General features: G+C 50.5%; 1 protein-coding gene across 3 annotated transcripts in view; it reads left to right on the top strand.

Moving 5' to 3' along the window:
• The first annotated feature begins 2,564 nt into the window (after nt 1–2,564).
• The window catches only part of DTX2 (deltex E3 ubiquitin ligase 2), a 34,120-nt gene continuing 12,980 nt past the window's right edge, over nt 2,565–23,704 (top strand). For 2 of the 3 annotated variants that reach the window (XM_066201631.1, XM_066201629.1), the window contains exons 1-4: nt 2,565–2,631; nt 7,384–7,770; nt 11,934–12,519; nt 20,520–20,578. In XM_066201631.1, coding sequence (XP_066057728.1) covers nt 7,461–7,770; nt 11,934–12,519; nt 20,520–20,578 — 955 coding nt within the window. In that variant the 5' untranslated portion in view covers nt 2,565–2,631; nt 7,384–7,460. Of the gene's footprint in view, nt 2,632–3,662; nt 3,680–7,383; nt 7,771–11,933; nt 12,520–20,519; nt 20,579–23,704 lie in introns of those variants that run through there. The other variant, XM_066201630.1, reaches the window with a different exon arrangement.

Below are 23,704 nucleotides of genomic sequence, written 5' to 3'. Positions count from 1 at the left end.
ATATTTTGCAGGCAGTAGGGATTGTGAGGTCTGCATCCCTGGGAAAACAGGGTCCTTAGGGACAGCAGGACACTGAGGTTCACCTTTCAGGTTCAGGGAACATTGAGGATCTTGACAGCCACCCTGACACAGCACAGTTGGAGGAAATTGTGCAGTGGAGTCTGACAGGCTCAGCTGGTCAGCAGACCCCGGATTCATGTTGTCCATGGCTCTGTTAACTCCTCTCAGGTTGTTTGACCTTTGTGGAATACAGGACAAACGACAGAGAGGTATGAGAAAAGGGAGGCTGAGGACCAACCATGCACTTGTAGTGCTAGATGAGGGACCTCAGCCACTCACTGTGCCTGGCAAAATCTTCCAGGGACCCTGATGTAAGATCAGAGCATGACTCCGTGCTCAAAAATAAAAAATTAAATAAATCCAATGCAATTTAAGACTTCCCACAGCTCAGCCACCACCTGAGTGGTTTATCTCCACCGTACAGCCCTGCCCTCCACCCAGGAGCTGCACCCAATTCACCTCTGCTCTCCCCCACCCTGCAGCCCTTATCAGCAGCACCTTTCAGATCCAGAGAAAACCCTGAGCCCTCGCCCATCCTCTCTCACCAGCCAGGACTCCTCACCAGGAGCATCCCTTTCTCTCCCAGCCTTGCCTTGAAGGTCTGCAAGATTCGATAGAAACCCTTCCTCACCATCCTCAAATCTCCCTGAAACCTTTCCCTACTTAGGATCACTGGATATTTAATACCTGTCCACCCATGCAGCCACATGGATCACACAGTCTGCTCCCAGCATGGCTTTATGAAGCATTCCTATCTATTTTTCAGGAAAAAAAAAGTCCTTTGCATTGCTCTCCAGTTTCTAATTACAGCCACAGGAGACAGGAATCCCAAGCACCTGAGTTGTAAATGTGAAACTTATTGCTTAAGCAGACACATTACAGGCAGGCTATCAATCACTTCTGGCATTCATTAGTACTGTGTGAGTATTTTGAACTCAAATACGTGACAGTCTCATCCATCCTGGAGCAGAGAAATCCATGGGCATTTGCATACGAGGCTGAACTGTGTGGGGAGGCAGCTCCAGAGGGTTTTCACTGGAGCTGTTGTGGTTCTGTGCTTGACACTGTACATTTTGGGGTGAAAACCGACTTTATTCAGGCTCTGTAAAAATTAGTCTCATGTGTTTTACGCTGGAAGAAGAGTTTTATAATACACCTCCATTCCTACAGTAGAAAGTGGTTCGATATATTATTTTTTTCTGTAACAACTGACTCCAAACATAATGTTCTTTTATTTTATAACCCTTTCAGGGCAGGTGTATCATGGCATGGGTGTAAAGTCCAGGGAGGTTTCGAGTAATTCAATAAGGACTGGTGAACACTTCCTGGTTCAGAAGAAATTATGGTGATCTTCAAGGATCTTTTTCAACCTAAATGACTCTCTGGTTCTGTGGTTCTTTAATTGCTGCTGCCAAGGTCTTGGTGGGGTCCCAGGAAAGGGAAAAACCCAGGTGGGGTCTGACCTACGTCTAGGAGAGCATGAAGAAGTGATCCAGCACCCCCCAAGATGCTGCAGGATCACAGGAATCCCTAAATAAACACACACATCTTGCAAGGGGGGTGATGGAGGTGCAGCAGCTGGGAGGGAGCAGCGCTGTGTCGTTGCAGAGATCTGTGACACAGGGGGTTGTGTTCCACCATCCTCACCCCAAACAAGGAACAGGCACCTCCAGGGCTTTGCTTTGGATGTACATGGGTGTAGACAAAACCCTCAAGGTGGTGAGCAGCTGATTGATCCAGGCTGGATCTGGGTCCAGGGGTCACACCCACAGCACCCAGAGGTGTTAAACTGCAGGAGAGGCTGCGCTGGTGGTGTGCCACACACCCCATCACACACACACCCATCACACACGTGGGCACACTCACGCTCAGACTCTCCTGCACACACAGAACATCTCACCCCCCAGTACTACACATGCTCACACTCACAGGGACGGTATCACACTCACATGGACGGTATCACACTCATGCACATTGTCACAGACACCCCCACACCATCACACACACTGTCACACTCCTACCCCCACTATCCCACACACACATACCACCAGTTCTCTCTCTCACTGTCACTATCACACCATCACTTTTCCACATCTATTCACACTCACCCTGACATACTATCACACAGTCATTATCATACACTATCACGCCCACATGCACACTCACTGTGGCACACTATCACACACACACACTCATTATCACCATCACACCCTCATTATCGCACTCGGTCCTACACACTCGCACTCATTATCATTACCACACTCAGAAGCAAACTCGTTCCCACACACTTATCACACTCGGTCCTGCAGACTCACTCAATTCTCACTATCACACACCCATTATGACACACTCATTGACACATTACCACACTCGCTCCCACACCGCCTCACGCTCACCTTTATTCTCCCTCACGCCTCCACCAATCACATCCCCGCCTCTCATTGGCCCCGCCCCCTTGGCCCCGCCCCCTTGGCCCCGCCCCCTCAACTCGCCCCCTGGCGGCCGCGCGTGCGCAGGCGCGGACGTTCCGTGACCGCGGGCCGGGAGCGGCGGCGCCGGGCCCTGCCAGGGGTGAGGGGCCGGGGGCCGGGCGGGGGGTGACGGGGCCGGGGGACAGCGCCGCCGGGACGGGGGGCTGTGCTGTGCTGGACTAGGCCGTGCTAGGCTAGGCTGTGCTGGGCTGTGCTTCGTGGGTTGGGCACCCCCGGGCGGGCGCCTCCGGTTCCCCGTGCCGCGCAGCCCGGGCCGTTCGACAGCGACCACCCGGGCCGCCGCGGCCGCTCCGGGCCCGGCCTGCCTGGCGTCCCGTCGGCCCGGGAACACGGGCGCCTTTCCCCTCGCAGCAGGCCCCGGCTCCTGCACTGTTCCCCGGGGCGGTCGGTGCCGCCCGGACACCCCCCTGCGCCCGTAGGAACCAACAGGCGGCTGCGGTGGGCGGCGGGGGCAGCCCAGGGCCGGGGGGAGCTCCCTGAGGGGCGGGTGGTCCCCTCCGGGCCGGCCCCCAGCCACCGGCTGGTCGAGGTGGGACCCGGCTTGGCTGTTCCGGAGCTCCAGGAGTTCCTGCCGCTAGTTGAAGCCGTTGGGGAGCTGGAGGGGCTCTCCAGACCGTGCCAGGTTCTCACTGACAAGTTAGTGATCTCCCCGCAGGTAAATAACCCGCCTGGGTGCCCGGAAGGGCCCAGGAGTAGTCGGGTTGGACACAAAGTGTGATGAGATCGCGGGTCCAGGTGGGATCCTGTGTCTGGGTCTACCTGCCCTCCTCTCGCTGCCTCAGTTTTTCTATTCTATGCCCGAAACCAGCCCTCGGCTTAACTGACAGGCAAACGCTTTGTTCCGCCACAGTTGCCGTCTCTATTTTCCCCCCTCCGAGGGGAACTCGCTTAAAAGCTTGTTTTGAATGGAAGCAGTCCAGGTTTGGAGCTACCGGGTTTATTTCTTCTGTTGTTTTGGCTGTCAACCCTGCCACCTTGTGCCCTGAGGATCAGCAGAGGCTGGGACGGGACAGGACTGGGATGGATCTGCCTGCTTGAAGTTATTACTGTGACCCTTCTCTGCTGCCGAGCTCTGCACTTTCTCTTTGGTTGGTGCTAATCCGTGCCGGGTGCTTGTGTAAGGAAAGGTGTGTTTGGGTGTGAATTACCTGGCAACAGCTTCCAACCCTGTCGGTTTTGCTGTGCCCAGAAGTGCAGCTCAGCTGGTGTGGGGGCCCTAGCTGGGTGGTTTGGGGTCGGGGGAGGGCTCAGAGCACCTGTAATGCTGCTCCAGTCGTGCCCCCTGCGCAGGGTCACGTCTTAGTGCAGCCCTGTGGCCTCCCTGTGCTTTATGTGCTCCCCTAATCCCTGTGTAATCTCTTCCCATGGGATCTTTGTTGCCCTCTCATACTGTCTCTCAGAGTGGTGTCATGATGCTTAACAATCCCTCCTGGGCACTCTTTTCTGAACAACCTGCTGAAAAGTCTCTATTTTACCAATCTGGTGACTTTTATTTTTAATTCAGCCCAGCTCAAGAGCTCCCAAGGCTCTTTTTCTTTTCCAGGTACAAGCTTGAATTTCGTGAAAACTTTTATCAGCGCTGGCAATTCAAGTTCAGGGACTTAAAAAAGGAGTTGGCATTTTTAGAAATCGTCTCAGACCCATGAATTTTAACATCCTGCATTTAAAGCGAAAGAAACTCTGCTTTCTGGAAGTAGAACAGAGAATTAAACACAGCTTTCAAAGGCTTTAGTTCCCGTTCTCCAGCTTTCTCACCACCATTTGCTGGAGTTTGAGGAGCAGGGAGTGAAACTGCTGGAAAACACATCTGAAAGGCACTCAGTTTTTTTTCCTGTCCAAGTCCCCAATTAAAGCCGTGCGGACAAATGTTTCAGAGGTTGTTCTGGGCGTAAAGTTCCAACCAAACAAATCCAAAGTCAAGCTCTGAGCCCGTGTTACCAAATACCTTCAAAGTGAAGGGCATCTGGCTGGAATATTAAGGTCTGCACTTGAATTAGCCAGGGTTTTGTTTTCACTGGAGGAAGGGTGGCCCAGGGAAGTTCTGACTGGAGCCACGACTGTTGGGTGAATAAAAGCTTTTAGGGAAGATGTGAATTTCATCTTCTCAAGGTATTTTTAAAGCTTGAGGTGAAGTGTTCTAGTCCATGAGATTTGAGTAAAGATGTGAGCTGGGATGTGTAACACATCCCAAACCACGTCCCAGTCCTCCCCAAACCCTTTCTGCTGTGCTGTAATGCTGAATACAGTGCAAACAGCTCCCGTGTTGGATTTCACAGCTTTTAACATTTGTGTGCTGCTGAATTCTCAAAGAGAAGTCAGGAGCTGCAACTTCAGGCCTTTTCTTTCTCCTTTGCCACAACTCCAGGACTTGTGTAATTCTGGTTTCCTGATGCTCTCCCGCATTCCTCACTTCCCAATCCGTGCAAACAGCTGCTGGCTCCGGCAGCTTTCAGCAAGAGCTGGCAGGAGGCTGAAATACGCCCCTCGCTCCTCCTTTGGAGCAGCAGTCCCAGCACAGGAAATATTTTTCCACTGTGATGGGGAAGTGGATGTTGGAGCACGCGACACTCTCGTGCAGCCAGCCCCGGGTACCTCCACGTGTGGTCCAGGATTCACAGCGTCGCTGCCACCCCGGGGTGAGGGACAGGCTGTTGTCACCCAGCTGTCACCCCAGCGAGTGTGAGGTGGCACGGGAAGGAGGTGGCTTTTCTGCTGCGGTGTCTGCTTGTGTGCATTTCCTGCTGCTGTTTCGGAAAGGAAGGAAAACGAATCGCTGACTCCCTCCTCACAGCCTCCCTCTTCTCTGCTCTGCGTGTGGCTGCAGATGAATATTTGGTAACGACTTTGAGGGCGAAAAAAGGTGTTGGTTCTGTATTTGGGATTCAGAGCACCTAGTGCAGGGGGGTGGGACAGAAAATGCCACAGCCTGGCTTTTGCTCTGAGTTGAGCATGGACAGTGCGGGTGGTCCTTGAGGTGGAAAAGGGTTGGTGTGAAACCTGCCATAAAAAGAAGCGGCAGAGGCAGGTGTTGGATTTGATACCTTAAGTCTTAATTTGCTGTTTGAGCAGTAAAATGACTGTCCTTGGTGTGTTAGGTGAGAATGGGTTACAAGGAAAAGATTAATAGCAGAGACCAGGGTAGGATCGTGGCGATCTGGAGCAGTTTGTCACCAAGACCAGTTGAGCTGGGGGTGTCGTGTAAAAATCTCAGAGCAGCTCACAAACTAATTTACACTGAATTCCTGGGGAAACTGTTGCCTTCCTCTTATAAATGCAGACGTGTGGGTGTGTCTGTTCTGTGCTCGCTCTCCCTCTCTGTCTTTTTTAAGCTATCAAGCCACACGGGCATGGTGGATGGGACGCTCCACGGAGCGTGGGATCTTCCCCCATCCGGCAGGGATGTCATTCTCTGTGCAGATGGCATCCTCCAGTGGAAGCCACCCACTGCTGCTCTGCCTCTTGGGAGACCTGAACTTTTCCATTGGTTGGGAAGGAAGCTCACGGCTCCCTGCTGGCTGCTGGGAGTTAAGCGAGCAATCAGTGACGCGAGACCTCAGAAGGGAGAAGGCGAATTTATTTTAAAACAAAATGAGTTTCACTCATTCACAGCCAAACCCACCTACACACGAGCACCAACGTGGGGATCTCCACGCGGTTGTCCAGCATTTGCACAGATGTGTGTGCAGATGGTTTGGGCAGGATTCCTCAGAATGACACAACAGACAAGGAATGTCAAATATCAGACCTCTGGTGTCTCTCGGTGATCATGTGAGGCCTTTGGATCTGCTCTTTTTACATCCCTTGGGAGCTGAGAGTGGTGATCTCTTCTTGTTGGAATTTATTCACTGTCCTTTGTGTCTTTGTGTGGTGTCCTTGGGCTCCCACCCTTTCTCTATTCTTCCCCAAATCATCTCCTAAGGGCTTGAGTCTCTGATGCTGATTGTCTCTTGTTTCAAGATGTTCCTTGTTTTCCAACCTGAGAAGCTGCAAATAAATGTGCTTTGATCTTGAGGACCTACTAAATCAGTGCCCTCAGCACAGGCAGTTGATTATGCCCTGTGTTCCTTCTGGTTCTCTTGTATTCCTTCCCATCTGTTTTTTTGCTGGGATCATACTCAAGTAAAGAAGTGTGCCTACCATGATTTGCAACCTGTGCATTAAGAGTTGTCTTCTGGCTTTGTTTGCATGTGTGATGCTGCACAGGAGTCACAGGACTGATCCTTGGCCAAAGCTGAGTGGTCAGAAGCCTGAATGGAGCTGATGGTGTAGCCCTGGAGCTCAGATCAGTGTGAAGAGTTTGGGAACCACTTGTGTAATTCAGTCATTTCTGTGAATGAGTGTTTGGCCAGCATTTGGCAGCTCAGATTGGGGTGGTCAGTGTAATGTTGCCAGGAGCAGTGCTGGGCATGGCGAAGGGGCAGAATGGCAGCTTGCCTTGGCACACTGCTGGCTAGTGAGCGTCTGAACTCATGCCAAGGCTTGCAGGTCTGCCTGACACAGATGAGCAGTGGCTGTGGGATGGTTTGGTACAGATCTCTGGTGACTCAGGTGGTGTTTGATGCCACAGACTATGGGAAGCAGAGTCTCCCTGAACAGTGTTTGCCCTCAATTAGTACGAGAAGTTGCCAGCACTGGCAGGGAATGAGTGCTGGTACCTCACTCACCCTCAGCCAGAGGGTTTTGAGGCCAGTCTGCTTCTCTGGAGTCTCTTAAATCCACAGTGAACGTCCTCTGTGAAAGTCAGAGCTTGTTTCCCTCTCAGATGGCTTATGAGGGGTGGGAGGATTCGGGACATCATTCTCAGCTCCTTGTACTCTGTTTCTTGCTGCAGGTCTCCAAGAGAAAATGGTGTAAGGCCAGCCGAGCTGCCACTTCCAACCACAGCGTGCCCAGAGCTCAGGGAGGACCATGGCAGCAGCTCAGGGAGCAGCGGGAAGCGGCTCAGCTGGGCCATCCGGCCCACCCGGTCCTGCCCCGGGGCACAGCAGCAGCTCCGCGGCAGTGGCCGTGTGGGAATGGCAGGATGAATTCGGCAGGTGGAGGCCCTACCGAGGCAACGTGTGCAGCTACATCGAGCAGGTTATCCAGGCCTCACAGCAGAAGGGCCGGCGCTCGGGGTCGGGGCTGGCCAGCAGCATCCCTTTAGGGCACGCGGATCCCGCCCTGGCTCCCTATGTCATCGACATTCCAAGCTTGACGCAATTCCGGCAGGATACAGGTAAGGGAGCTTCCCCACCCCTTCTGCTGGTGTGCCTGGGGATAAAGCAGGGCCTTGTTCTGTGTGTAAGAGCCCTGCAAAGCTCTGCTGTTTGCTGCCGTACTGGGCAGCTCTGTGAGCACATCTGCTGTCTGCTGCCTGGTGTGGAAAAATCTGTGGGGCTGGGTGCAGGCAGACAGCTGTGATCTCTTCAGGAGCATCATCATGGAACCCCTGGAGCTCCCAGCCTGTGAGCCAGAGCTCTCAGAGCTGGAAACTTCCCCCTTCCCCTGCCCCCCCTCAATCCATTCAAGATCACTTGCGTAAAAAAGGCCTTTTTACGATTCCAACCCTCCTGCTTGAATCCCTTGCTCCCTCTGGAACTGGAGTGCCAGCTGCTTTACCTTGGCATGCAGCCCTGCTCAAGCTGCTTGTGAGTGCCTGTGGCCCCCGCACGGCACCAAAACGCTGCAGCAGAATATTCCCTCCACTTGTGCTGTGTGAGCCTGGCTTGCTTCCTCCCAGGGAGAAAGGGCAGGATGGGCTCAATAGCACAACTGAGACCTGTTTTTCATTCTTCTCTCTCCTGGGGTCACTGGGAGTAGCAGCTCAGAATCTGCAGAGATGACTCCTGCCTTCTTTTGCTCCAGATGTGCTGAGCAGCTGGAGATTAGAAAAAGGGGCAAGGATGGAATGCATGCACTTCATCCCTGGAAAATCCAGGGAGATCCCAAATTACACACCCCAAATGAATGTCTGCTTTGGAAAATTTTCCATCCATCAGTTTCCCCTTTGCCAGTGTCTCTCCAGGATGCAGTTGAGCATCATCCCAAGCTTTAAAGAGGGGCATGTGCTGGTTTCTTGCCAGTTGAAACAGTAAAAGAGCAGTATTTTGAATCAACTGCATGATCAGCCAATTCCGGCAGGAAAGGGAAGTGGTTGGAGCAAATGTGAGTGGTCATCACAGCTGCATCCGTGTTTTCATTCTGATTTGGTGACCTTAGGCTGAGTTTATCTAGTGGTGTCCTGGGTGAGGTGAGGAGCTTTCTAAGATGCAAGCCTTGGCAGGTGTGCTCAGCTTGGCCTGTTCAAACATCTGGAATGCCAGCTGAGGCTGTGGCTTTGAGTGGTACAGCATGGACCACCAGAGCTGGCACCAGCTGCTGCTTCTTTCCTGTTTTTTTCATGCCAAACTTAGGAAGGAACCTTCCAGCCTCTGGCTCTTTCAGCCAGTGTTCCAGCCTGGGGACAGCAGTCCTGAGCTGTCTGGTGGAGGTGAGCAGAGAGCCTGTGGGAGGGTGAAACGTGTCGCAGTGTGAATGGGACATTCTTTTCCACAAGTGCAGCTGTCTGTCTTTAGAGGGTTTGTATCTCTTTAGACTGTTGTGAAAGATCTCAGAACACCCAGTGAATATTGTCCATTGCAGGGTGGTTTGGAGCTGTTCATCTCCAGGGAACAGTCCAGTTCAATTCTGGAAATGATGTTGGCTGGTATGATCTCATCTTTCCTTGGTCTAGATCTGAATTTGAGTTGCTAATAGCAAAAAGGCTGATGCTGCTCCACAACTCTCCTGCAGTGTTTCCCATTGATCCAAAGGGATCAGAGTGGCCAGTGCTGTGAACCTCCCTCCACAAATACCTGTGTGCTCTGCAACGTGACTGTTGGAAAAGCTCTCACATCCCCTTTCCATGGCCCAGTTCTAAGCAGAGCTTTTTGTCTCTGCAAGGTTCTGCCTTAAACGTGAACCTCTCTGAGCGAGCCGCCAGCTGAACTTTGTCATGTGCTGGAGAAAAGAATCCCTGCAGGAAACATCCCCATGAAAAATCTTTAAACAGTGCAAAAAATAGGCTGTTGTATTCTGCTCATTAGCTTTTAGACAGATAAATAGGCTCTTCAAAGGAAGCCAGGGAGAATAACAGGAAGCCAGTGTTAACGGGAGCAGCGTCCCCAGCAGCAGGGAATGACAGCTGTGCGGGGGGATCTTGTGGGCAGGATTAGCTGTGGGCTTCAGCTGCTGCTCAAGGCAGATTAGCTGGGAGTGAGTGCAGGGGAGCAGCAGGAGTTGTCCTCTCTCCACAGCTGTTTGCCCACCCTGGAGAGGAATGCCAGTTTCCCTACCAGCCTGGGGGAAGGGGGATCTTTTCCTAGCGCATGGCTTTGGTCTTGTTGTTGACTCCTAAAAAAAAAATCTTCTTTCTGCTTCTCTTTGAGGATATTAAAAACACAAGTTGCTTGCAAGTCTTGCAGTCCTCTTTGTGCTGCTTTTAGCTTCTGAGCTGCCAGTGGAGTAGGGGAAGCCTTGCTAATCTCCTGACATGTCTCACTGGACACTTTGCCTAACCTGTGGTAGTCCCCTTTCTCTGGGAGCAGGTTCCCTGCACTCATTTCTAAATGTAAGGCATGTTTCACCATCTCGTTCCCAGTCCAGTCCCATCCCTAGTCCTCCTGCTCAGGGATTCATTCCTGAAGTTATTCACCTTTTGAGGCTGTGGGTTTATGTTTCTGAAGCTTGGCAGGACTTTCTGGATAGGAGCAGTCCTTGCTAGAGTTTGCTTTTGGCTGTTTAGTCTGCTTTTCCACTAGGACATCAATTCCAGGCTGGGAAGATCATCTTGGTTCTGCTGATACTTTCTGCCAGAGGAAGGTCTGGTCCCACAGGAATCCTGAGCTCCGTGGTTGAGCTCTTGGGGAGGTTGCTGTGTTTGACTGGGTGCTAGTGGTGTTTTAAGTGTCTTAGCCTTTGTGTCAACTCTGGAGCTTCAGCAGTGCCGAGATAAGGAAAGACAGTTTTCACAACTATTGGGTACAATAACAGCAGCATGATCCTCGTGCCAGCATGCAGCAGGCAGAGCCTGAGCAGCAGTTGGATTTTGGCAGTGTGGAGTCCCACGTCCTCCCTCTTCCTTGGGATGTGCGTGTTGGCTGTGAAGCTTGCCTGCATTGCCTGAGCCCCACAGAGTCTCCAGTGATATCCTGGGGCAGTTCCCCTCAGGCTTTTGGTGTTGGGGACTTGTAAACGGGCCAGTTTTCACCTGGAGTCCTGGAGCTCATGACCTCTTTAGAGGCTTTATTTAATGTTTTTTTCTCTTGGTGCTCTTCTTTGAACTCCTCCTGTGCTGTAACAACTTGCTGCACCCCTGTTCACCCTCACCTTCCTAGATCCCCAGACTTGCTTTCCCCACAGCTTTTCCTGCTCCTCTTTCTCTGTGCTGAGGAATGCTGCTGAGGGTTTTTCCCGCAGCGGCAGTTTTGACCCTGCTACAACAACCCATTTTTCAACGGTTTCAGACCTTCTGTCCTGTTGGGTGGCTTCCTTCCTTCTCATTAGGCTGCTGCTTTTTTGAAGTAAGGGATAAAGTACCCAGGAGTGAAGTCATCCTGGAAAGCCAGGCTTCCAGGGGGTTGGAGCTCCAGCTGTCGCTGTTGAGCGGCCTTGCAAGAGTAGTGTGTCTCCTTCCATTTCTCTCTCTTTGTCTGAACAGCTGCTTTCTCCAGTCTTCAAGTTACGTCATTGTCTTCCCCTCTCTGGTCTTGCTCTCTCTCCCAGCAGTCAGGAGCCTGTAGAAGTTTGCCATTCTCCAAAGTCCTTGCCCTTGCCCCTTGTGGGACTTCACCCACTCTCCCAAGACCAAAATTGCCCCAACCCTTGTGTAACAAAGTGGGCGTTCAGCCCCTTAAGTGCTCCTACAAAGCACTTCCCGATGGTGTCTTGTCTCTATAGTTACTCTGTTGTCAAGGCTGTGGGAGTTGTTTTTTTTTTTAACCAGATCTGTGCCTCAGCCTGATTTTTTTTTTATCTTTTTACTTTTTTTTCCTTTTAACGTCAGGGAGGCATATGTGAGCACTGTGCCTTTGTGCTCGGGTGTGTCTGCGTCTGCATCCTCTCTCCTTCCCTCCTTTCCCACCCTTCCTCCCAGCAGCTTTTGAACCTGCTGCCAGCCCACAATCAGATTTGGCAGAGGAACAGGGATCCGGGGATGTTGCATTTTTCTAAGCTTCATGAGCAAACCCAGCCCTGTTGGGAAGAGAAGGTCTTTTGGTGCCCCTCTTGAGGGAGAGTGAGAACGACCACCCCCATGTAGGCAGCACGGATCTGTGCAGACACAAATCCCTGGGACAACGTCGCTCTCAGTTCTCTGCTCACTGAACTGTTGTATTTATTCTCCCCTCCTCTCCCACACAGGGACGATGCGGGCTGTCCGCAGGCACGTTTTCCCGGGGGACTCTGCAGCTGGACGGGGCATCGTCTGGGAGTGGCAGAACGACGAGGGCGGGTGGTCCCCGTACGAGATGAACGTCTGCGTGTTCCTGGAGCAGGCCCACGCCACGAACCACCAGCGAGTGGATCTCGGGCCCTTGGGCTACAACTACGAAATTGACTTGGTGGCTCTGGTGCAGACCAACAAGACCACGAGGTTCCGCCGCAGCGTTCAGAGACGTTTGGACGCCCCGTACCCGGTGACAGCCTCCACCACGCCCCTTCACACAGGGGTGGGATGTTCTTGCCAGCAGTGCTGGCCAAACAGCGGGACTGGTCCCATCACCACACGCTACCGTCACTCCATGACAAACTTTCCCAACTCTTCCACTACCCATCAGGCTCCCGGGAGGACAGCGTCAGTAAGTTCTTCCAACGTCGGCTTCGTGCCCTACAACAAACCCACTTTGACTGGAGCGAGGTCAACACCGAGACTCAGTGCACAGAACACCTTGGTTTTGGCTCAAACTGGGAGCCTCAGTGCAGCACTGGCAGCATCTAATGGAGTCAGGTACAGATCCTAATTCACCTTTAAATACCATCAGTCTGTCCAAGAGATCTGCTGTGCTCAGGTCTGCCTTATCCAGGAGGCTTTCTGTCCCAGAGGACTTTACCGGAGAGACCCAGAAGGGTCTTCTCTGTAGGAGAGAGAGGTTTGTGCCTGTATATCCAGTACAGTGGATGAAAAGACTTCCCTTCTGCTTTCTACCTCTCTTCTTCCCATTTGAAATATAGTATCTGTCTACCAGTCTCCCTGAACCACAGAACAATTCACTCAGGTTGAGATTCTGAAGGTTTGAGAAAGTTAATAGTGAGCAGTGGTATTTTGGGTTAGGTTAAAAAACAACTTCGAGGGGGACTCAGTGAAGGAAAAGGGGACTTGTAAAAGGGGACTTCAGATTAGGCAGTAGAGTGGAACACTGCACTGCATTCTTAGCCCTTTCCCCTTCAAGGAGAGACCACAGGACTAATTGTATGTGGCTGAGACCTCATGAACTCTCTGTCAAAATCAGGTGTCCAGGCTATTTTTCGATAGTGATGATGAAGAGCAGAGGTGCCACTGAATCCATTTTCACTGTGGCTCTTCTCTGACAGGGCTGGAACCAGTGGGCATCTCTCAGCCCAGGATTTCAGCTCCCATTATCTAGAGCCAAAAGAGGGCTGTGGTTGCACCTTCCTGGTGGGGGAGGAAGAGCTTCACTTTTCTTCAGGCCTTTTGGTTGCTGCCAGCTCAATGAAAAGCAGAGGCTTGTGGTCCGACAGCCCGGCTCCTCTCCGTGGCATGGGCTGCTGGGGCAAGCCACAGTTGGTTATTCCACTTTCAGGATCTTAGCTCCTCCTGTGCTCAAGCCCTTGCTAGCAGAGGTGTGTGTGGCCTGTCTGGCAGTGCTGGCACCAAGTGTGACCCAGCAAGGGCTGGCTGACTGCTCCCTCTGTTTGTGAATAGCTGGAAGTGGCAGAGCCTTACATTCACTTCACTGGGAGTAATCCAGCTGTTGAACCCCTGAGAAACTGCAGGGGAACTTGCCAGGGCTGACTTACCTGTCCAAGTGAGTACAGAGATAAGAGATCTAGCAGAGTGTTGGAAGCACATTCTGCTAATTGCACGAGGCACAGGGGTTTGAGGTTTGTTTTGAATCTCGCTTGTGTTTTAAACAAGACGGTGAATCTTGAGATGTTTTTCTTAGTGTCGTATCTGGACTTTCCCTCTTCAAGGTCATCCGAGCGAAATGACTTCTCACATCCTGTTCTTCTTTCTCACAGTGTTTTTTTTTTGGTGCTTTTTTTCCACCTGGTGATTTTTGTGTTGCCTTGAGCATCCACCGTGCTTCTCTGTTCCAGTCACCTTCGGGTAGGGCTGAAAATCAGACCTCAGCCCTGCCTGCAGGAGCCCCCAGTAAGGCTCTTGCTGTCTCCTAAGGAAGCTGCCACATTCCCCCTCTTGCAGGAGCTGCTGGTAGGTGCATGGGGCCACTGGGCTGCCAGGAGCCCCCATTCTTCCCCAAAGGATTTGCAAAGTGACTCAGGGTGGGGAGTTTGAAAAAGAAGAGACAAATGCTGCAGCAGTTGCCCCACAAGCCTGTCTGGAGCCACTCTGGGTCTGGGTACGTTATGTGCTACTGGTGGGGGAACAGACTGTCCTGAAAGGTGGGAGGATGGGAGAGAGATGCTTGGAGAGGGTTGCCATGGGCTTGTGACCATGAACTGAGCCCATGGCCCAGGCAGTGCTGACTGGGAGGAGAGGGATGGCCACGAGGTGCCCATGGCTGGTTCCCGTGGCTGGTTGAGGTCGGCCTGTTTGAACCTGTTTTGCAGCTCAACTGTTTGTGTTGTGGAGGGGGTGAGGTGGCTGGAGTCCTGGCAATCATCCCTAGCCAAGCCAGACTTTCTGGGGCATACAAGGGGATTGTACAGTTAAATCTATGCTGGGGACAGCAGGACATGCCACACAGGGCGGGTGGCAGCTCTTTGGATACCTGGGAGTGTGTGAGTGCTGTCACACTTGTGTAAAACCCACCCCACACTCCCAGTGAGCCCCACTGTCCTGGGCTCTGGCTGTCTCCAGTCCTTTGGGATTACTTGTGCTGGGGTCACTCTCCTTTATCCCTGCCAGAACAACAAGTGCACACAGGAGGGCAATCTCTGTCTTCCAGCAGCGTGCCATATGTGAAAAACTTTTTCATCCCCAGCTGACAGGGATGGCTTTTCCCCATCAGCCCTGTGCTGGGGTTGAGTCGGAAATGCCACTGGGTGAATGTAATTGCTCCTGGCTGGAGTTACAGTCTCGGGCTCATAAAAGCCATGTTCCAGCAGAAAATCCTTTAATTTCTGTGAATTAGGGGAAACCTGAGTAGAAAACTCTAACAATGTATTTCATTTAATTCCTAAGCCCAGAGCATTCCTAGGCTGTGTTATCTAGGTTCCCTGTCTTCCACCCTCGGACATAATATGGTGGTTAGTTCCCCTTCCCTTGCAGTCAATGCCCCACATCACCCAACAGTCTAACCATTTGGGGTAATTATCCTGCATTAATTATCCTGCCTTAAATATCCTGCATTAAATATCCAGCCTTTCTGGCTGTGATCTCTTCGCTGTGATGTGCAACTCCTGTGCTCAGAGACCCAAGGGAAGGCAGCACTGGGCCTCGGTGGATCCTCTGGTGTCTGCTAAGGGTTGTGTTGTTTTCACCCCACAATCTTTGACTCCAAAGCAGCCCTGACAGATTACTTTCTTATACAAAATGTACAGAGGGGGCTGAGCTGCAGCTGGCAGAAGGGCTCAAAAACTCATTGGAAGAAACTGAAAAGCAGTGCAGTTGTTTACACACAGTTTCTTTAGGAAACACAGCTAAAAATGGCAGCACCTGTCTCCTGCAGGTCTGAGAAAGAGCTGCAGTTCATCCTGGAAAGCTGCCTGACTCCCTGTGTGGCTGTGACAGTTATTTCTGGCTAGCAGGCAGGCAGGCAGGCAGGGGTAGCCCCCAGAACGGGCATGCCTGGGCTGCTGTGCCACTGAGGGTGATTAAATGTGTTTCCTGCTTGCTGGAGGGCAGATGTTGGTGTGAGAGCAGGCAGAGCTCCGGCACTGCCAAATACACTTTAATTTCCTCCTGCTCTCAAGAGGGTCAAAGCCACTGGAAAACCTAGAGAGGAGTGCCAAGGCTTAACTAGATGCTAATATCCTTGGCTGTGCTGCTAATGAGTTACATACATGTGGGCAGGTTATTTTGCTTTTTGGTGGATTAAACAGGGTTAATGAATCTGGCCTCTCTCATGGACAGCGCTGGAATCTGCACGTGGAGCGTGCCATGGCAAGGGTTGTGTCCTTATCTCAGCACTGTTAACCAGGATCCCAGCCACCTCCTGGCAAATCCCACCCCACGTGGGAAAGCATCAGTTCCCTAGGGCAAGAGCTCCCCTGTTCCCTCACTGTGCTGTCTAATTACAGAGTAAGGCACTCTTGAAGCACAGTAAGGAGTGCCCTGCTTGTAATATGAGCAAGTAAAGCTGAAGGAAGCAATCTTCTGAGGGATATTAATTAGTGTCCCAGTCAGGCAAATCCCTACAGTAGCTCTGCAGGCTTCTCAGAGCTTATGTGGCTTTGGCTGCTGGTCTGGATTGTGCCTACAAATAAGGCAGGCAGCTCATGGGGGGCAGGATTTTGTATAAAATCAGGGGGAACGGGCGTCTTGGGAGCTGGAAAAGGATGCTGACAGAATTGGGGTGTTCTAAAGGTCTAGTGCTGCACCCCAAATCTCCCATGGGGAACAACGCACAGTCAGCGCCTTGTAGGATCAGGGAGGACCCTAACCAGGGCCTTTCCTTTTTTCTCTCCGCCTTTGTATCCTTCAGCTTTGTCCATAGGCATTCCCATGAGCTCCTTGGGTGGTGAGTAGCTCTCCTGGTGCTGGTTCCACTGTGCCCACTGTGAGTTGTCCTGCAGCCCTTTTATAGCCAGCATGGTGCTTACCACCAGGTGGGGTCATTAATGTCACCTGACACTCAGTGAGCCCTGGGAAGGGCTTTGGACCTTAAGGTGTTGTGGCAGCACTTGGTGTGAAGCAGGGCTGGATGCTGCCCTGATCTGTGAGGAGAAGTGTTGGCTGTTGCCCAGAGGCCTACAAAGATGCCATGATACAGAGATCTGTGGCCTGCTGGTTGTGTGCAGGGGAGAGCATGGAAGAAAGGGCCATATCAGGTGGAGAGGGTGAGTTCCTACAGGCTTCCCCAGTTCTGCTCCATTCGGGTGTTGTGCATTTGTGGCTCAGGTGATGGCTCCAAGCTGGCCACCCAGTGTCTGAAGTGGCAGCAGCCCTGGATTCCAAGCTGTTGACACAGCTCCTTGCTGGACTTGTGCTTTGCTGTCTCACTGGTGTTGCAGATTCTGGAAATTCTGGAGAAGCAAGTGGGTTTGTCATGCTGAAATCTCAGTCTGCCCTGTCTGCCTCCCATAGCAGACTGCCTGGGAACCAGTGGTGGGAAATCTTACCAGGATCTTCTTGCTGAATCTCTGAGGACGTTGTCTTATTTTGCATCCTGTTATTCACAACCTGGTGATCCCTGTTACACTCAGGAACATCCAGCACACAGAGCAGTGGGAGAGCAGGAGCTGCGGTGAATGCCAGGACAAAATTGGACCAGGAAGGAGGAATTGATACCGGGATACATTCAGAGAATTCAGGTGTTGACTTTCAGGTGTTGCAAGCACCTGCAAGAACACTTGGCCAGGAGTCAAAGGCACTGCCTGGTAAGAAATCTCCATGGGCAGCAGGAGCAGGTGTCTCAGCATCTCCTTCTTGTCTCTCCACACTGCAGTGCTTGCTCTTGCACTGATGCTACCCACATCTCCCTTACCTAAAACATCATTTTTTCTCCTAACTGAGCTGTTTTCAATAAATGAGCAGGATCTCTCCCCAGAAGCCAGCACTGGTATGGCAATGCTGGAATATCTTGAGCTTGTGCTGTTCCGTTATTGGATGCACAGTCCACATTACACTATAATAGCAATATCCTTCCTTGTTAGCTCATCCCCTTCCCCCCCCAAACCCCCACTTCAGACCCAGGGTAGGCTCTGAGTAGCATTTCATCACCTTTTTTGGCGCAGCAGTACTTCCTCCCACGCACTGTGGCTGCAGACCTGCCCGGGCAGTGTTGTGCTACCTCAGAGCAGTGTGGATTTCCCTTGATTTCATCAGCCTTTGGGCTTTCTGCAGTGGTAACAGAACTCAGGGAGCGTGGCAGCCCTGCTCCCACGGTGCAGAGTGGATGGGTCAGCACATCCCACAGCACTGTTAGCTGAGATACTGCTAATGATTGTGTGTGTTTTTAGTGAAATGAGAAGTATTTGGTTTCTCCATCATCACATCAGTTGGCTCAAAGCCTCCAGCAACCAAAGCTGACACACTTTGCCTTTACACCAGGAGTGCAGCTGATCGGTGACTGTTTCCTGGCTCATGGAATGGTAATTTATCTGCAGTGCACTCACAGCTTCCCAAACTTGATGGCTTGCAAATGCATCGAGTGCTTCTCTGTTTCTCTCTGCAGATCTCAAGGGCTCTTCTCACTTCTGTTGTGGTTTAGCCCAGCAGACAATTAATCACCACGCAGCCCCTCAACTCACTCCATCTTCCCCCAGGAGAATGGGGGAGAAAATTGGAAGAAAAAAAGTAAAAATTGGGAGTTAAAATAAAGACAGTTTAACAGGACAGAGAAGGGAAGGAAAAAAATAATGCTGATGATCATTAAAACATACGGAATGAGTGATGCATTAAGCAATTGCTCACATCCACTGCCCAATGCCCAGCCATTCCCAAGCAGCAGCCCCCAGTCAGTTTTCCACCTGGTTTTGCTACTGATCGTGGCATCCTGTGGTCTGGAATATTCCTTGGGTCACTTGGGGTCAGCTGTCCCAAGCTGAGTCCCCTCCCAGCTTCTTGTGCCCCCCCAGTCTCCTGTCTGCTGAGGAGCACAAAAGGCCTCACTTTGTGTAAACACTGCTCAGCAACAACTCAAACATCCCTGTGCTATCAGCATTATTCTCATCCTAAATCAAAAACACAGCACTGTACCAGCTACTAGGGAGGAAATTAACTCCATCCCAGCTGAAACCAGGACAACTTCATACAAGCTCTAACTCATGGATGACTTGGATTTGAGTCTCGCAATTAGGAAAGAAGAGTGAAGGATTTTTTTGCCATCTTTTCAAAGCGTGGTTACCAGTGATCCCCTTCCCAGGGCAGCTCTGGGTTTGCTTTCTCCAGCCTCAGGTGTAACGACCCTGTGCTCCAGCCCGTTGGAAGGATTCCCTGCCCCCACCTGTTTTCCTGGCACAGCAAAAGGTTCAGCTTTGTGCTTTTATTTTTACCTTCCATGGGGAAGTGAAAGCACCCAAGGTGCTGCTTTATCTCAGGGCCTGGCAACAAAACACAAACTCTTCTGTATCAGTCACAGGCTGGGGTGGAGGGCGTGCCCAGGCTCGGTGGTGTCTTCTTGGCTTCTCAGAGGAAATGAGGGAAGATCCAATGTCTCTGATTTCTTGGGAGCAGTTCTCTCAAGTTCCTGGTCCTCAGATATCCTTCGTGTCTGCAGCTGGAGAACAAGGAGTTCCCCTCCTTGCCATCTTCTGAAGAGGATCATAAGGGCAGAGATGAAGCAAAGGGATGAGATAAAGAAGTAGGGAAATAACTGAGAAAGAGGTGTGATGAAGAGGGTGAATCAGGACAGAAAGAGAGTCATAAAGACATCTCATTTAGAGTCCTTTGAAATCACGGGAAGATTTCCCCTTTCTTTGGTGGCTTTGAATTATAGTGAGAACACTACATTGCATCATTTGAAGGCATTGCAAAATTTGGGGCAGCAGAAGGGAAAGCACAGCCTTTGAAAGAGTCAGGAGGGAAATCTCTGTGGTCTGGAGAGCTTTATAAGGGTCTGGGGGTGCTGATCTCACTTGGCCAGGCTGCCAGAGCTGCACCAAGCCCTCTGTCCTGCCCAGGGTTCTTCAGGGAGGCCAGCACACACCTATTCCAAACAGTGACAGGTAGGAGAGGGGAAAGGTGGGGTGTAAAACAGCCATGTGACACTCAAAAATCTTTTCAGGCCTCATCATTGTCATGGAAATGTGAACAGAGATTTTAGCGAGACTGAAAGGAGGGACTTCTGTGCTACCATTTTGGGCAGGGCAGCTCTTGCATCCCAGCTGGACAGGAGAAGGTTTCCCCTAAACAGTCGGTGAGACTTGGGCTCTTGACCATCTTAGTCTCTGAATTCCTAAGCAGCTGGCCAGGTCTGTTTCATTTTGGGGAGTCCTTGGAGATTGTTGTGTGAATGCATCATGTATTAACTGCTGCTGAGGTGCATGAGCCTCATCCATCCCAGGCACATGGGCCACCTGAGACAAAGTCCATGGGTGGCTTCTCTGTGCCAGCTGAAGTACAACTGCCAACACAAGTAGGTGAGGAAACCTGAAAGGGATGTTTGGTGTCCATATTATCTTGATTTCCAAATGAAAACAGGCCAAGCTCTTCTAGGTCTCCTTCAGCCTCTCCTCCCTCACCCCCCTTGGATGTGTAGTGCAGGTTGACTGAGGATAGGAAGCTCTATGGGGGAGTGGCAAGACCAGGGACCTGTCACAGGATCAGAGCAGGGTCCAGCAGGAGGAATGAATGAGTTAGGAGAAGATGGGGCTGGAAGCAGCTACATACAGCACAGCTCTGAGGCTCCCCTTGCAGGTAAGTAAATCTAGGAGAGAGCTCTGGCGAGGGCACAGCTCCTTAAATACAGCTGCTGGACCAGTGGGAGGAGGTGCGTGGGTGAGGGTCCCAGCTGGGGCTCATCTGAGTAATTAATCCCTGTTAATATATCCAGGGCCCTGGCACTCAGGAGGCAGCAGTGTATTGCTGAATTGTCTGTTGTTTTTTGTTTTTGTTTTTGTTTGTTTGTTTTTTTTTTTGTTTTTTTTTTTTTTTAAATCTCTGATCCTTGCTGTTCAAGTCATCTCTTTATTTCTTTCTAGTGCCCAGACGCTGCCTGTCAAGATGCCCAAACCTAGCAGGTTGAACCAGGCCCTGGCAGGTAAGAGCTCCCCTGTGCTTTATTTGCTTAATCCTTAGGATTAGGTGAATGAGAGGTTTGTCTTTTTGTAAGCAGTTACTTTCTATTTTTGACTTTAGGAAAGAGTCAGAAATGTTGCTGGTGTTTAAGGTTTTAGACCCAAAGACTTTCTAGAAAAGCAAAGAGGGCAGATTTAGAAGAGAATAGGATAGACCAACCTTATTAACTTTTTTTCTCATCCTGAGTCTTTCAAAATAAGTGGGTTTATTTGCAGCATGGCTATTCATCTTCTGTGCATGTGGATGAGCAAGTAGCAAAGGAAAGGGCATGTGAATCACGCTTCGTGCTAGCTGCTATTTTCTGCTTTTTTAAAAAAAAAAGTCAAAGGAGAGGACTGGTGTGAGACTTTGTGTGGTTTTTAGTATGATTTTTTACAATGTGGTTTTATTAGAAACGCTCAGGTGGTCTTTAGCTTAAATAGGACTGTGATGCCTTGTCTTGGGGAAGGGGAGACAGAAGTTGAATCAGACGTTGTCTCCTGGTGCAGCAGAATACAGGTTTGCTTGTTATCCAAACTAAATATGCTGAGGAGTATGTCTGAGAGGGATGAAAGTACTAATTTTCAGTGTTCCTTTTCAGAATAGATTTGCCTGTTAAAGTTGAAATGGCACTGCCTTGAAAATGACAATTTGTGCTGTCGGCTTCCTGTGGAAGTGTTGCTGTGCCAAAAGCCAATGGCACCTTTGCTGTGTTTTGGCTCAGCCAGTGCCAAAGTGACCCTGGTGTGGTGGTACTGGGGGTTTTGGGTGCTCTGCTCAGAGCCGAGGTCCCTGTACTGGTACCAACTGTGTCCTCAAAACTGTATCATTACCTGCAGAGGAGTGCTAAACATCTGATATCTGGTATTTTCTGGAGTTTTCTCTGTTTCAGACACTACAGAATGTCTGTTAACTCTCTCCTTCCTCTGTCTCTTGTCCGTGCATGGTCCCTTGAGGTTATTAGCTCTTGGGACACCAAACTTTGCTCCTGAGCAAGCAGAAACAGTTACATTCTTGTTTTTCAAGAAAACGGTTCCCACCTTATTCCAGAAAAGGTGTTTGGTCTCTTCTTGAGTGCCAGTTTTAGCCTGGCTGAAAAGGGTCCCCAGGATTGATACTTCCCTTCATCTAACATTGGCACCATCATGAAAATTGCCTTGCACGGGTCTGTAGCCAAACTGGCACTGCATGAAGACTAACACAGTTGTCCTCTGCCAGCATGCAGCCCATCTGTCTCCTCCTTAGCAAATCACTGTGGAAACGAGATGTAAAGTCAAGCTCAGACCTTGTCTAGGTGAGTGACCTGAGCAGAACTCCCCTTGCTTATAACAGCTCTGCCTTTCATGCCCTGGCTGTTAGCACTGACTGTGTAATTAGGTACTTAATCACATAAAGGTAAATAAAGCACAGAGCTGGAGAGCCCTGATGAATCCAGGCTGTGTTAGTATAGTTACCTGTGATCTCATTCTCCACGTACAGGAGGTAAATACGTGCAGTCTGTTTATGCCTTGTGGTGCCACTTTTGGATAGAAAAGGCTGCAGGAAATCCCAATAGAATAAACCATTTGCCACCATTTAATACAATAAAATGGTTAAATTTGTAATTGGTATCTCTGTTGTTGTAGTCCGGGGGTGTAAAAGAAGGGATAATTACTCATTTTAATATTCTTTACCTCTCCCTGAGGCTGCCAGAATGAGGCACACAGGGATGCAGGGAAGTGGAGAAGCAGCTCCCTGGGGCCAGGGTCTCCTTCAGATCCAGGTCTTCACACAACATAATTTTGGGTGCTGGGCTGCTTTCTGCCAGCTGTTCCACACCAGAGGAGGGAAATTTGAATTTGAGTTGTCAAAGTCACATAGAAGCAGAGGAAGGATTAATACAAGTTAATTAGGGAGCGGAAGGAAAATAAATCTCTGGGGATGTTTCTGGTGAAAAGCAAGCAATGGAATTCTGGTAAAAAGGAAAAGTTTTTATGAAATATTAATTGGCTGGGTCTTTAGGGACACCTTCTTCCCCTCTATGCTCTGCTCTCTGTTTTCAGAACCTCTTCTGGGAAGTGGTATTTTGCTCATAATTAAAATCCTGCTGATGGTGTGCAAATTACTCATTGCTCAGGTTGTTCTCTAACACAGGCTGGGCTCCTTTTGTTCCTCCAGTCCCCACTGCATGACTGCTTCCTACAGCATCAGTGGAAGGCTGAGGGGACAGTGTTGTGGGGGGGAGAGAAGTCTCAGATGTAAATGAAGGAGGCTTTATCTTGGGAAATGTGTCTTGGTCTCCATCCCCTCACATCTCAGCAGCTTTGGCTCTGGGTTGAAGCTGGACAGATACAACCCCTGAATCTCATGGGTGATGTTGAGAAGTGCTGCAGGTGCATCTCTTGGATGCAGAGAGAACTTTTGGTGGCTGAACAGGAGATGAGGAATCCTATGAGTCTGAATTAGAAGCTGGGTTTTGTTTGTTTGATGGGTGCTTGGGGATTTGAACGAGGGACTTGTAGCACTGTCAACCCCACGTCTTCTGAAAGCACCTCTTGGGATCCCAGAAATCATGAAGCTGACTTTAAAACCATGTTTTGTACAAAAAAAGTATAATTTTTTCCCTTGCTTTCTGCTATTTTAATACTTCAAAGTGCATGTGGAAACTTGCCTTTTAGGCTTCTTCTTTTCCCTCAAGTATTTGATCAGTGCAGTGAAATGCCAAACAGGTCTAAGCAGACTGTTCAACCATGATGTTGGTGTTTAAGGATCAGCTGGACTAACATTTCCTGGGAATAATGGAGTTTACCTGGTGTGCCTTGGGGCTGAGGGGTGGCAAGGTGCTCATATAAAGGCTCTTCTAATACTATGTTTAAGATGAAGTCTGAAAAGGAGCTTTTTATTAAATAAAACTGGGTTTTATTTAAATACAAACATTTCTTGTTTGCATGATTCCTGGAGCTGGGGCATTTGGGGATGTACTAACCCTACTGATTTTGCTGGAGGATATAATTGTACAAATTAGCGATGCTTTTCTGAGATCTCACATTATCTGGAGGTAAGCTCTGCCTTGTAACCAGCCTGGGGCCTGTGCAAATCCTGGTCAGTGGCCAGAGGGATGTGTTGGGCT

Source organism: Chamaea fasciata, unplaced genomic scaffold, assembly GCF_029207755.1.
Source record: "Chamaea fasciata isolate MVZ Bird 193981 ecotype frontalis unplaced genomic scaffold, bChaFas1.0.hap1 SCAF_21, whole genome shotgun sequence".
Lineage (NCBI taxonomy): Eukaryota > Metazoa > Chordata > Aves > Passeriformes > Sylviidae > Chamaea > Chamaea fasciata.
The sequence above is the reverse complement of the archived record's forward strand: the minus strand, read 5'-3'. Positions and strand labels throughout refer to the sequence as shown.